Source organism: Fragaria vesca, linkage group LG7, assembly GCF_000184155.1.
Source record: "Fragaria vesca subsp. vesca linkage group LG7, FraVesHawaii_1.0, whole genome shotgun sequence".
NCBI classification, from domain to species: domain Eukaryota; kingdom Viridiplantae; phylum Streptophyta; class Magnoliopsida; order Rosales; family Rosaceae; genus Fragaria; species Fragaria vesca.
Window position 1 is genome coordinate 732,517 of NC_020497.1, and position 15,287 is coordinate 747,803.

The 15,287-nt window shown below is 43.8% G+C and overlaps 2 protein-coding genes across 2 annotated transcripts; both read left to right on the plus strand.

Annotated features, from left to right (window-relative positions):
* The first annotated feature begins 6,836 nt into the window (after positions 1-6,836).
* Positions 6,837-8,732, plus strand: LOC101304816 (pentatricopeptide repeat-containing protein At3g61360-like). Its single transcript, XM_004308150.1, has 2 exons — positions 6,837-6,902; positions 7,160-8,732. The coding sequence occupies exon 2, from the start codon at positions 7,233-7,235 to the stop codon at positions 8,730-8,732; it is 1,500 nt and encodes a 499-aa protein (XP_004308198.1). The 5' UTR covers positions 6,837-6,902; positions 7,160-7,232.
* A 3,314-nt stretch (positions 8,733-12,046) lies between these two features.
* On the plus strand, positions 12,047-14,358 carry LOC101304506 (pentatricopeptide repeat-containing protein At5g65560-like). The gene is made up of 2 exons (XM_004306431.1): positions 12,047-12,093; positions 12,172-14,358. Exons 1-2 carry the CDS (start codon positions 12,047-12,049, stop codon positions 14,138-14,140), a joined length of 2,016 nt encoding a protein of 671 aa, XP_004306479.1. The 3' UTR covers positions 14,141-14,358.
* Positions 14,359-15,287: the final 929 nt, after the last annotated feature.

The window sequence follows — 15,287 nt, forward strand, 5'->3', positions numbered from 1 at the left end:
TTTTAAATTAAAACATCAACAAAATCATCATCATTTTATCAACAAAACCTTATCATCATCACTATCAACATCATAATAATCATTATCAACAACACAATAATTATCACCATCATCATCCTCATCATTCAAAATCACCATCATAATTAATATCAAAACCAACATCCAAAATAAAAAGGTCACAAGTGGACCTTGGTGAGATTTTACTCACCTAAATAGCTGCGTTTCCACAAAACACAAGAGCAAGCCAACTCACAATTTCACAAATCACCTAAAATAACACACATATTAACCTTAGTAACAAACACAACAAGGATCAAAGTACTCTTAACTTAAAGGTTGCCCCCAAGAAGGGCAATCCTTCCTCCAAGACCTCCCAAGGTCATTGAACACTCAACAACAACCAAACTACCTTCAAGATCAAACTTTCTAAGTTTCCGATCTAATGAACACCAATAAACTTAAGTCCTAGCATGCCAACCTTGCTTAAAATCTAGCCATACTACCACTCAACAAGCTCACAGCAGCAAGGACTAGCTAACCACAGGAAACTAAGGCCGCCACTCAGCCGGACGCGCAGCCATAGGCGGCGGCGAGTGGGCCCCACGCGCCACCCCAAACTTCCGAATTAGGAGAAACTCACAACAGCAAAGTTGAAGCTTGAAGCAAGGGGAACAACATTCATATCTGAGACTTCGACCAAAAATGACCGGAACCGACCGGAAACTGCCCCGAAAATAGCAGCCACAATCAAACCCCAAAACCTGCAAATCCGGCACCCAAACTTGATTTCTAGGTCACTAAAAAGGCATGAACATCCCTAGAAGAGAGAGGGAAGCAAAACTCACCTATACTTGGCCGGAAACGGCGTCGAAATCGCCGGTTTTCCGGCGGGACAGCAGCAGCTCCGCCGCTTCGTGGCAGCTTCCAGGCGGCGGGACAGCGACCGGAACTGCTCCAGAAATGGAGAGGGCAGCTGTGGGGTTCGAACGGAACCGGCGGCGTTCGGTTTGATGGCCGGAGGAGGGAGAACTCGGTTGAAGAAGGTGAAGGCTCGGGGAGCTCGGGGATGAGTAGAGAGGGAAGAGAGAAAACTGAAATTAGGGCTTCTAATTAACACTCCCACACAATTTTCTACTTATACTCTTTCCAAACCCGGAAACAAACTTCCTCTGACCATAACTTTCTCATACGACCTCCGTTTCAAGCGTGTCGCATGTCTACTAACTCGTATTGATAAACTCTACAACTTTCATGAAGAAAGTTTTCGAAGATAACTTACAGAAAATAATGTCAACTTTTGGCCTCTTAAAAGTCAGCCAAAAAGTCAACCGAATAAAAATAAAAGAAACTAGCATCTAAAAATTCCGGGGTATTACACCCCAAGTTCGTACTCAGGACATGTTTAAACGGGTTGCTGCTGAAATGGAAAGTAGCGAGCCTTTCCATAGTGTGTTCTTGCTCGAGCGCAGGGTATGATCCCCGCGTGGGTTATCAGGCCACTGTTCTCCGTATGAAGGGAATGATATGAACTGCCCAACTCCATGTCTCCGGGAGCTGTACAAGGGACTTACGGTTCTCATGGTCTGTTGTTGTCCATGCTTCCCGGTGATACGTTTCCGGGGTGGTATGCATGACCAGTTCGTGCGCATGCCTCCCGTTTGTTCTTGCTCGGGTATAGGAGTACCAACAGTTGTATCTTCCCGTTAGTACTTATCCGAGAATCATAATAAGGATCTCACTACGGTTTTACTCTCGACATGTAGTGTATGTCAAACTCGCCCAATTCTATCGCTCATTTGGCCAGCCTCCCGCTGGCCTCCGGCCTTTGCAAAACCTGCCGTAGAGGGCAGTTTGTGTATAAGGTGATGGAATGCGCTTGGAAGTAGTGTCGCAGCTGCCGGGCGGTCACAACGAGCGCTAGGGCCAATTTCTCAAGGTCCGGATACCTGCTCTCTACCAAGGTATGGCCCTTGCCTACATAGTACACCGGGAGCTCGGTGGTTTCGTCTTTCTTGATCAAAGCTGAACTTACTGCTGTGTCTGACGCTGCCAAATAGAGGTATAACATCTCTCCGGGAATCGGCTTCGAAAGCATTGGTACCGACGCCAGATACTCTTTGACTTTCCTGAAAGCTTCCTCCTGCTCGGGTCCCCAGTTGATTAGCGTGCAGTGCTGACTCTTCAGCAGTTTGAAGAACGGCGCGCACTTGTCTGTGAGCCTAGAAACGGATCTAGCGAGGGCCGCGAACTTGCCCGTTAGGCACTGCACATCACTCTTAACTTTCGGGACCTCCATATTCAATATGGCGTGGACCTTCTCCGGGTTTGCCTTGATTCCTTGCCTGCTGATCACATGGCTCAGGAACTTCCCTTTGATAACCCCAAATAAGCACTTGTCCGGGTTCAACCTCATACCGTACTCAAGGATAATGTCGAAGACCGCCTGCAAGTCGCTCACATGCTTGATCGCGGAGAGGCTCTTAACCAGCATGTCATCCACATATACTTCCATGGTTACCCCCAGCTGCTTAGCAAACATTTTGTTCATCAGGCGCTGATAGGTTGCCCCCGCATTCTTCAAACCAAACGGCATCCTTTTATAATAGTATACCCCTTTGTCTGTGGTGAACGCGGTGTGTTCTTCGTCAGCCGCGTCCATCGCTATCTGATTGTAGCCGGCATATGCATCCATGAAACTCAGCATCTCAAACCCGGAGGTGGAGTCAACGAGTTGGTCTATTCGAGGCAACGGGAAGCTGTCTTTAGGGCAAGCCCGGTTAAGGCTCGTGTAATCCACACACATCCTCTATTTACCCACTGCTTTCTTCGGGACCATGACCACATTGGCCAACCATTGCGGGTACCTGGCTTCTTTGATGAACTGGATATCCAACAACCTCTGCACCTCCCCTTTTATAATGTCATACTTTGCCACGTCAAATGATCTACGCTTTTGCCTCACTGGGGGCACTCCTTTCCAGATTCCCAACCGATGTGTCACAACATCTTTAGAGATCCCGGGGACATCTGCATAGGACCAGGCAAATGCCTTGCTGTTAGCTTTTAGGAAACGTGCGAGCTCTTCCTTCATCCCGAGAGGCAACCCTGTCCCTATTCTTGTTGTTCTCTCAGGGAACTCATCAGAGATGATGATCAGTTCTGTTTCCTCAACAGATCCCGACCTCTCGGCTTCGGTTCCTTCGGTTGCAGCGTTAATCCTCGGATCCTCATAGGCATCCAACACGAGGGTCTTCTTTGTGTTCCCGGAAACCAACACTTCTGCCTTTCGTCTTCCATTATCTTGATCGATAGCATAGCATCCTCTTGCTGCCAACTGATCCCCCTGGATGGTCACTATACCCGCAGGGGACGACAATTTCATCATCAGCATGTGCCCAGCAATAAAAGCTCTAACCTTCCATAGGGCCGGCCTCCCCAAGATCCCGTTGTAGGCCGAATCACAGTCGACGACTATGAAGTCTATCCCTATTGTCAGCGTGTTCCCCTCTACGCCCTCCAGGATCATGGGAATATAATCCGAGCCCAGGGGCTGCACCACGTCCCCGGAGAAGCTTATCAACGGCTCGTTGTCTTGTGTAAGCCTACTGTTCCCCCTTCTCAACGCTTGCCACGCGTTTCTGAATAACACATTCACCGACGCCCCGGTGTCAATCAATATCTTCTTGCATATGTAATGATCCAGCTGCGCGGTGACTAAGAACGGTCCTCTTGAGGCTGCCTGACTCCCTGCTCTTCGCTTTCCTCGAAGGTCACCGATTTCCATCTCACGCTGACATGCTAATTGTTGCTGCTACCGAAGGTGAATATCTCTAGACCTTCCTTAACTCCGGTGCACTGTTTCTTCGCTCTGTTGCTCCTCTGGTCTACCCGTGCTCCCCCATGGATCGTGTTGATCGCCCCATAAACGGGAACTCCTGCCGCTTGTCGCTGACCTGACACGTACTGCTGGAGTTTGCCCGCTTTTGTTTGGCCCTCTATTGCCTTCTTCAGCTCCACACAATTGTTCACCGCGTGGGTTGCCTCACCGTGATACCCGCAGTACTTTCCGGTGTCTTCCCTTGTCAGTCTTGATGGCGGGAACTTCCTCATCGGGGGCCCTGGGATAGTCTCTTTATTCTCATTCCATACCAACTCTGGAGTTGCCGTCAGGGTTGTGAAGCTTTCCCTGGCCGCGGGAACTGTTGCTTTGAACCCCCCATCCCGATAATTCCCTTTGTCTTTCCCCTGCATCCCCTGCGGGCCTCCCACCTACTTGGCCTGCATCCTACTTCCCTCTTTGTACCTCTTGCTAGGAGTGAAACTTTGTCTCTCTTGATCCCCGTTCCATGTTCTTACTTCTTGGATAGTTTGCCCTTAGGACTCGGATCTCCTGTCCTCCTTTCGTTTGCCTGCATATTGATCCCCGTACGTGTCATGGTCTGCTTGGGCATGTCTGATTGCCATTTCCATCAGTTCGTCATAGTCGCGGGGGTTTTCAATTTTAACTGCATACATGAACTTCCTGGGCAACAAGGCTTGAACAAATGCTTCCTCAACTACCTTCTTGTCGAAACTTCTTACTTTAGCGGTAGCACCCTGCCAACGGTTCACGAAGGCCTTTAACCCTTCACCATGCTGCTGTTTTATTTTGAACAGTTGGGCGGTGCTCTGCCCGTCCATTCGCAATATGAAGCGGTTGACAAACCTGTCTGCCAGCTGCTTGAATCGGTCTATCGAACCGGACAGGAGTTCGTAAAACCAGCTAAGTGCTTCTCCTGACAATGTCTCTTGGAACATGTTGCAACACATGGCGTCCGTGTAACCCTTCGCGTTGGTGTGGGACTTGAAGTTATTGAGGAAGAGATGGGGGTCCCCTTCCCTCCCGTAGCTTAACTTCAGCGGCTTAGCTGCATGGGAGCGCAATGTCTGCGTGATGAACTTCGTGAATGGTCCCCCTCTTTCCTTGAATCCCATACCGGGCGTGTTGTGTGCCGCTTTCCTTTCTGCTTCGTTTACTCTCGTTGTCAGGTTTACCACACTATCTCGCATGGCCTTCAAGGCCGCCTCTACCCCAGTTGGCTCTTTAATCCTTTCTTCGATAGGGGTTGGGAGCGGTGGCGGGCCTTCCCCTTCCATACTTTCCGGGAATAGATTAGCCCCGACATGGACTGTTCTACGGGCTGCCGGCGGCGTTATGGGAGACCCTCGACCCTCCGTATGCTGCTCTCGGAGTGCGGCCGCGGCCCACTCGATCGCCTAGTCACTTTCTAATCTTCGGGCTAGCGCACTCATTATAGTGGTGTTGTCTCGCTCCAATTTTTTCTCCCGGACTGCCGCCTCCAGGCGGTCCTGTGTCCTCTCACTTTCCAAACGTGCCACGTCCGCCTTCAGCCTTTCAACCATATCCTCTACTTCTTCTTACGTGAGATCGTGCACCGTTCCGTCTGGGGTCCTTTCCCGGCCACTCCCAGTGGTTGCACATTCCAGCCTTTCACCTGATCCTTCCTTTTGAGAGACGGTCCTCAGTGTTCTCTCTTCACCGATTCCGCGTTAATATTCAAACATTGTCCTGCTCCCTTCTAGTAACTCACTTGACTCTGCCATCGAGACTCGTTAGCTTTTCGTAAGGATTCCCACAGACGGCACCAATTGTTTCTGCAAGATCCCTTAGGCCTTGAAGATGCTCGGATGTGATCTCTTCTCGTCCAATTGCCGTAGATCGGAAACAGAGTAAAGCAATTCCATATGTGTGGGATGGGCGACCCCTTGTGATTGGTATAATAATATGGAATTGCTTTACTCTGTTTTGGACGAGCAGACAATCCACCATAACCACAAGGGGTCGGATGTGATTGGTATACCATATTATTATACCAATCACAAGGGGTCGCCCATCCCTTGTTTCCGATAGACTAGCAGACAATCCACCATAACCGAGATAACCGAGGCTGTCCTAAGATTGTCCACTATGAGCAGGATGGGCCGGGCTCAACCACAATGGCAATAAGGGGCCAAGACCAATCACAAAAGGAGAAAGAGAGGTCCATGCATGAAACAACAGCAAATACACTTTGTCCCACATCGACTAGCACGCAAGAAGAAAGAGAACACACACTGGGCCATAAATACGGCCCAGTCACCAGCTTGTCAGGTAACATTAATTACGCTGGTAATTACACTTCAACTGTAAAACTGACTTAACCATCGGAGGAGGAAAAACCAGAAGCACCCGGTCATCCTTTTACTCACAGGTCTTCGAGAGGAGAGATTATCATCATCCGGATACGCCTAAAGCTTCTTCAACCCCATCCGGGATTGTACAGAAACATATATTATTTCAGGATTATAACTAGACTAGCCTTATCCATGTGCAGAATGACCGCGCTCATGCGTGTGAATCATCGTCTTGAACGTCTAATGATTCTACTATGACATGTGATTATTTTCCTTCTATTCTTTTCTTTATTTAATGTCTGCATAAAGAGGGAAAAAATTGTTCAATATTCAAAAATCATACCTTGAATTCGAAAAGAACAAAAAAAGTTCAAAATTGAAAAGCTTGAATTTGATCTACTTTCAGTTCTACCCCACGAGTTATGCTTCTACACCAACCGAAGTAAAAGAAGAATCTTAAAACAAACATGTATATGTACCTATATTCCCAGAAGAGACGGGTCTGAATGTGGTGATTACATAACTTGATTCCAAAACATGTGTTGAAGAACCCCCATGATAATCAAATTCCAAGATTGATATTCTTCCTCGTTTAAAAAACCCAATAACCCAATAACTTTGCTTCAAAAATTCAAAGTCGCAAACACAACCGAAACGCTGCCGTCGCCTGTTCCTGTGGTTCTCGTCTTCTGTCTTCGTCCCCACTCTGCCATCTTAGCTCGTATCAGGTACTTTCCTTCATCCAAGTCTCCCCCAGAAACCAAAATTAAGAAATAATCCTTACAGATTCTGATGTTTCTTCTCAATTTTCCTCTAATAATTTCATGCCCAGATATATTTGTCTGTGACTATTCCAAGTCTCTATCAACTTTCCAGGATGTGAGCTTGTAAATAAGTATAGGGCTTTAGTTGGGTCTAATCGTACAACTCTTAACTATGTAAATTTACTCTCAGACTTTGAATTTTTGCTTTTACATCATTCCAGGGTGTTGAAATCAGAGTGTGGCATTGCCACTTTTAATGGGATTGCGGTTATTATTAACTTGACAAAGGGGAGAATGCTCCTTTTGGCAAGACTCAAGAGTGGAACCAATCCATTTACTCAAACCCCTCTAAAGCTAAGATTTTCGCTTGTATCGCTATCCAGCCAATGTGTATCGTCTGTAGAAGCGGATATAGACATTGATAGGATTACCAAGATTATTAACAACCACCCGTATCCTGATCAGCCACTTCAACCGGCTCTTCTCCAGAATATCCCACCAACTCTTCTTTCTACAAGCTTTGTGGAGAATGTTCTTGGTCATCTTTTCGGAGCACATTCCAATGGTCTCAAAGCTCTTGAGTTCTTCAATTATTCCCTCCATCATTCCCAGTTGTGTCCGAGTTCAGATGCTTTTGAGAAGACGCTGCACATCCTTACCAGGATGCGCTATTTTGATAAAGCGTGGGAGTTGATGGCAAAAATAAGTAGTATGCATCCGTCTTTGCTTACCCTGAAGTCGATGAGCATTATGCTGTCGAAAATCGCAAAGTTTCAATCCTATGAAGATGTGCTTGCAGCATTTGAGAAGATGGAGACTGATATTTTTGTGGGCAGGAAGTTCGGGACTGATGAGTTTAATGTACTCCTTAGGGCGTTTTGTACACAAAGACAAATGAAGGAGGCACGCTCGATTTTCATAAAGATGCATTCTCGATTTTCGCCCAACACCAAGACCATGAATATCTTGCTCTTGGGGTTCAAGGAAGCTGGAGATATTACTGCAGTAGAACTCTTTTACCATGAGCTGGCTAGAAGAGGCTTTAAGCCAAACAGTATAACTTATAATATAAGGATTGATGCTTACTGTAAAAGAGGCTGCTTTGCTGATGCACTGAGGCTTTTTGAGGAGATGGAAAGGGCCAATTTGTCGCCTACTTTAGAGACAATCACTACACTGATTCATGGAGCTGGGGTTGTTCGAAATCCAATTAAAGCACAACAGTTATTTGATGAGATTCATTTGAGAAATTTGCTTCCTGATACTGGGGCCTATAATGCTTTAATGAGTTCACTGATTAGAGCCAAAGATGTGCAGTCGGCAGTCGCCTTGATGGATGAGATGGAAGAGAAGCATATTAAGCATGATCATATGACTTATCACACCATGTTCCATGGCCTGATGAGAACATCCGGTATCGAGGGGGCTTCTGATCTGTATTACAAAATGGTTGATAGAAATTTTGTGCCCAAACCACGAACAGTGGTAATGTTAATTAAATTTTTCTGTGAAAATCATCATCTTGATTTGGGTTTGCACTTGTGGGGATACCTAGTGGAGAAAGGATATTGCCCTCATGGTCATGCATTGGATCTTTTGTTAACAGCATTATGTTCCCGCAGTAGGACGATAGAAGCTTTCGAGTGCTCTTTACAAATGTTGGAGAGAGGGAGGCATATGAGTGAAGCATCATTTCGGACATTAGAGAATTTCCTGCTTCAAGCTGGTGAGACAGACAAGTTGAGTAAGCTTAAGCAGATGAGACATAAACTGCATAATCTGCTGGCCCATTGAGAGCTCTTACTTTCTATTTCTTGCATCCATAAACAAAAGTAGCATTGACTTAATCATTTACTCCCCCTCATAAGTATAATTGTTGTCTCTTTGATAATGTGTCATGTTCTTTGAAAAATTGAATGTAGACTTTTGAATAGATCAAGTGAAGAAAGAATAGAGTTTTGTGAATTATGGGAAAACACATATGTCCTGCTATTTTTTTTTTTTGTAACCATCCAACTAATTAATTTATTTAATCAGCTAAATTGTATCTATTGAATGGAGCTAAATTGGACTGATGGTATTTCATCTTGCATGGTGAAAATTCATTGTATGAATGTTACTGAATTATCAAATACTTGTGGGCTACGTGTTGGCTTTCTGTTAGACTTTGTAGGGATTGAATTATTTAACTGTACTGAATTATAAATCTAGCTTTTAAAACATTGGTTTTGGTTTTGTTGTACTATTTGATTGCTGATAATCTGATATGATGGATTCTATCTTGCTTGACAGCTACAATGAATAGATAGTGGACTCTGATAATGAAAGATTGTTCAATGTACTCTGTCTACGTAGGAAAAGATGAAAGGTAACACTGTTCTTTAGTACTTTGGTGTTTATAGTGCAACCTGTATTTCTATTAGTGTTTTCATTAACACTGAGAAGATTGAGCAGTCTAAGATGTAAAGAACTATTTCTTATAGTTAGTGAATTATCAAAATGCTTGTGGTACTTGTTAGCTTTCTATTAGACTTTTTATGGGATTGAATTCTGTAACTGTACTGAGATTATATAGCTAGTAGTATCATTCAAAACACTAGTTTTGGTTTTGTGGTATGGTTTCTAATGATAGCCTGATAGCCTGATATAATGCATTCTGTCTCGCGCAACAGATACAATGAATATGTAGTGGACACTGATAATTATAAATTGTACAATGCATTGCGTCTACACTAATCCGTAGGACAGATAAAAGGATAAAATTGTTAGTTAGTACTTTAGTACATGTAACCTGTATTTTGTTTAGTGATGTCATGAACATTGAGAACTTTGATCATGTCCGTGGAGGACCATTTCTTATGGCTAAGGGCAATCAATGAAATTTTTTGACAAAGAAATATTTGTGGGTAGGAGTCGATATTCATGCTGTGAGAGCATGCTTGCATAACTTGTTCTTTTGTATTTGTAATGGTTTTTTTTTTTAATTATATTTGTATTGAACTTCTATCCTAGTTATTTAAGCTTGTTCTGTATGACTTTGTTGAATTGTATAGATGGATTGAAATTTCTTCCCATAAAAGCCGGCAGGTCCTTTTGCACCTGATTGCTAACTCATAAAGCAAAGCTCCCCGTCTAGCATGGGAAATTGGTGGAACACCAGATTAATTGGGATCATGAAACCTTTTTGTTGAAATGTAATATCACAAAAACTTTATTGAGCACACACTCGTTTACATCCCTTATAATTTGGAGAGCAGAGTAAACCAATTTTGGAGTCATGTTCTCGAGGCTTGGGATTTGGTACAGCTTTGACAGTGTGTAGGAAGGTGAGCTTTCACAGCTTTCCCTTATAACTGAAAGATGAATGATATGATGGAGGTCAGCTTCTTTAAATGGTTTCCGTATCACCGGATGATAGAGAAGTGATAATTGGATGCAAGAGTTGTGGTGGAGTCAAGCAGCCACATTATTATTGTTGCAGTGGATATAGGGCGGGCAATACCGGTGAGCAAGAGCCAAGAGGTATAGAGCTCAGAATGGGAAGTTCATAATGTAGTAGAATTGCACATGGAGGCAGCCTTCTCTGTTGAGTGTTCTCTTTCGAAAGTTTGATTATGCTACAAATGTTGCATTTTTGGGTGGTCTGAATGAAAAACAAAAAAAACAAAAACAAAAAGTGAAAAACCCAGCATATATAGATCCCCTTTCGTTATGGCATGTGGATTGTTCACTGTTGGCTTATGTTCCACTTCTTTTTCAATCTTTCCGTCCAGAGGTTAATGAACGTCGTCGTTTCGGTGCTCTTTCAAGTGTGGTGAAAGCTCCTTTGGTGCTGGTTCAAGTGTGGAGGACACTATTGGGTGTTCAGCTACCCTAGACTCTAGGGTAACTCCCTTTGCGTAGGCTAGTCTTGGAGTTAGCATTTCTAATAAGCTAGGTTTGTTAGCATTTTCAATCGATTGCAATAGGTTGTTTTAGGATAGCCTCATGGTCATGGCTTGATTCTTATGTGACCGTTCACCAGCTGATCATATACTGTAGTTTCCTCGAACACAAATGAATTAACTCCTCCAATTAGCATTGACATGTCTCAATTTTACTCTTGACCGATACATTAAAAATCATATCAAACTCTTATCCATAAACCTCACATTAATTTTTTTTTTTTTTTTTTTATCAATCAAAACCTAGTTAGTCTTTTTTTTATCAATCAAATAATTCAAATACAATAATGAATTTATTTTGAGTCGAACACATGACCTCTCATCTACAGAACGGAAACTGATGTCGCCACATCAAATGATGATGGTATAACACACCCAATTTGTCAAAAAGGAAGAAAAAAATTAAAAAGAAAAAAGAAATGCTCCCACAGAGCCTCGTACAAGAGGAATAAAAAGAGTGTCCAGACTTGAACAAACAAAGCCATGCCGCAGTTTCATTCTCCCTTCCCAGAAAGAAAGAAGCCGAACCAGAAGAAGCCATGAATGAGTCGACTCTCCACACTCCTCCGCACCATGAGAAGAAAACCCATTCCCCCAATTCTCCTCCTCCTCAATCCCCAACGCTCCTCCTTCTGCTCCTCCTCCGCTGCTTCTGAGCCACCACTGGACCACCTCACCTCGCAGCTCCTCTCCATCCTCTCCCAACCCAATTGGCAGAAACACCCCTCCCTGAAACCCCTAATCCCCTCCATATCCCCATCCCATGTCTCCTCCCTTTTCTCTCTCAATCTCAACTCTCTCTCCCCCCAAACCGCCCTCTCCTTCTTCCACTGGATCTCCCTCAAAAAGCAGCCCCACTTCATCCACACCGTCCACTCCCACTCCCATCTCCTCTCCCTCCTCCTCCCCTTCCCCTCCTTCCTCCCCGTCGCCCACACCCTCCGCATTTCCATGATCAACTCCTCCTCCTCCGCCTCCGACGCCCTCTTCGTCCTCCGCCGCCTCCGCTCCCTCGCCGCCCTCCACAACTTCAACCTCACTCTCAGGTCCTACAACTTCCTTCTCATGTCCTTGTCTAAGTTTTCGCTCCTAGACGACTTGAAATCTGTTTATTTAGACATGTTAAGGGATTCTGTCGCCCCGAATTTGCATACATTGAACACCATGGTCAATGCGTATTGTAAATTGGGGAATGTGGCTGAGGCTGAGCTGTATTTCACCAAGATAGCCGCGGCCGGTCTGCGGCCGGATACTTTTAGCTATACGTCTTTGATACTGGGGCATTGTAGGAATAAGGATGTGGACAGTGCTCATAGGGTGTTTAGGGTAATGCCGAAGAAGGGTTGTCCTAGAAATGAGGTTTCGTACACTATTTTGATACATGGGTTGTGTGAGGCGGATCGGATTGAGGAGGCTTTTGAGTTGTTTTGTCAGATGGGGGAGGATAAGTGTGAACCGACTGTTCGCACTTATACGGTTCTTGTTTCTGCATTTTGTAGATTGGGGAAGAAGTCAGAAGCAATGAAGCTATTTGAGGAGATGGCGGAGAAGGGTTGTCAACCGAATGCGCATACTTATACCGTGCTCATTGATAGTATGTGCAAGGAATATAAAGTGGATGAGGCTAGAAAGTTGCTGGACAAGATGTTGAAGAAACGGTTGGTTCCTACTGTTGTCACGTACAACGCATTGATTGATGGGTATTGCAAGGAGGGAAAGGTTGAGGCTGCAATGGATATTAAGGCTTTGATGGAATCGAATAAGTGTAGTCCAAATGCTCGAACTTACAATGAATTGATTTTCGGGTTTTGTAAAAGGAAAGATGTAAACCAGGCAATGGCGTTGCTCGCTAAGATGCTCAACCTGAAGCTCGAACCTAGTGTGATTACGTATAACTCATTGATAAATGGCCACTGTAAAGCAGGCGATTTCAACTGTGCTTATAGGTTGGTTAATTTGATGAAGGATAGTGGTTTGGTTCCTGACCAGTGGACCTATAGTGTTCTCATAGACAGTCTTTGTAAGGGTGGGAGACTAGAAGAAGCTTACGCCCAGCTTGATTCTCTTAAGGACAAAGGCGTGAAGCCAAATGAAGTGATATTTACTGCTTTGATTGATGGGTACTGCAAGGCAGGGAAAACCAATGATGCCCATGCTTTGTTTGATAGGATGCTTACAGAGGGCTGTGTGCCGAACACATGCACTTACAATACCTTGGTAGATGCATTGTGCAAAGAAGGAAAATTGCAGGATGCAATATTACTGGTGGAGAAGATGTTAAGCACGGGCCAGATGCATACACCATACACTTATTCAATACTAATCAAATATATGCTGAAAGAAGGGGACTTCAGCCATGCTCATAGATTGTTCAACGAGATGGTTTGTTCTGGTAGTCAACCAGATGTATTTATTTACACTTCATTCATTCATGCATATTGCAGTATAGGGGATATAGAGGAGGCAGAGAAGCTGATGGTTAAGATGAGTGAAGAAGGAATTAGAGCAGATTCGTTGACATACACATTATTGATTAACACATATGGCCGTCTGGGACTACTAGATTCTGCATTTGGTGTTCTTAAGCGCATGTTTGATGCTTGCTGTGAACCTTCTCACTATACATATTCTTTCCTGATCAAACATCTTTCGCTATCGAAGACAAATGCCAATATAGTGAGACTTGATTTGGCCTCAAACTTCACTGATATCTCTGATGTATGGAAGACAATGGATTATCAAATTGCTTTAGAGCTGTTTGAGAAGATGGTTGTACATGGATGTGCACCCAATGGCAATACATATGAAAAGCTTATAACAGGTCTTTGCAAAGAGGGGCGCTTGGAAGTAGCGCAGAGGCTACATGTTCATATGAAAGATAGGCAGATTTCGCCCAGTCAGGATATTTACCATTCTCTTATTAATTGTTGCTGTCAGTTGCAAGTATATGGAGAGGCGGCATTCCTGCTGGATACAATGATTGAGGTTGGTTATTTACCAGCATTAGAGTCTTCCAAGTTGCTTGTATGTGGGCTATTTAATGAAGATAATATCGAGAAGGCAAAAGCTGTTTTCTGTAGTTTGCTCAGATGTGGGTATAATTTTGATGAAGTAGCTTGGAAAGTTCTCCATGATGGTTTACTTAAGAGGGGTCTTGTCAATAGATGCTCTGAGTTGATAACCATCATGGAGCAGATGGGTTGCAAGCTTCATCCTCAGACATATTCAATGCTGATTGACGGAATTGATGGAACATAATGTGACATGCGCAAGCTTTGTATAGGGAATGACATTCTACCCGGTTTCATTTCAATTGGATCATCAGCAACTTCTGCCGCCACCGAGTGCAGACCATGAAGTTGCAACAACAGCTCCAATAAAGGGTGTTCTACAAACACTGAAGGGGTTCGTCAACCACTCCCTCACATCTCTGTTCCATCCTAACCTATGTATGTGGATGTTGCTCTTCTTTATTTGTACTAACGATCAACCCAATGGAACTTTTTCACTATTTCCTCCCACAGAATTAAAGCAAAAATAGTGTCTCACGTTAATCTTTTGGAGTTTGGTAAGAAATGTCTGGGCATTTGGCAGTTATTTCAAGTGAGACATTGTTTAGTTAATAATAGCAGAATATAACCATCATTTTGTCATTGAGAAACTTTTGTCTTTTTATTCATTCGTGAAGAAGGAAGTAATGCTGATCCATCTTAGGTATACTTCTAGTTTAACTGCTATTTGCATTAGATCCAACTTCTCTTTAAGAGACAATTTTGTGCCTGCAAGATTTCTTTTGCTTTACTGGAATGTGGACATGACCTTTCAATTAGAAGTCATTCATGGCTAGCAATATGTGAGAAGGCCTGTGGCATGTGACTATAGATAATACTTCAGACTACTTTTGTTGCTGAACTTCTTGCTAGTGTAATCACATAATAATTTAATATCTTGATCAAAGATAAACACCTGTGAAGACCAAGTGCATAGAGAAGAACGCTGTCTTCTAATTTCTATATCCTCAATCAATTTGTAGGTAACCTTGTTACCGGAAGTTCATCTTCAAGGATTAAGCTAACACCCACATAATTTTGTTATAGCATTTATATCTGACCCAATCAAAGTTCTAGATCAGGATAACTAGGACACCGGATGGATGGTTAACTAGTTAATAAATGCAGTAGTATCAGCTGTGTTTGTTAATTTCGCTTTCATGTTTTGATAGCCTTTTATTCTTATTCTTGCTAATCAAATTTATTCTTCAAATTCAACAGAGGCTAAGGAGCCATGCATTAGTCACAGAAAGATGTCCAGGTAATTTTATGAAGGCCAAATGGTAGGAGACAATGCTGTGGCATGCAGGCAGGTATCAGAGTTGCTGCCTGACAACATATATATATATACACCA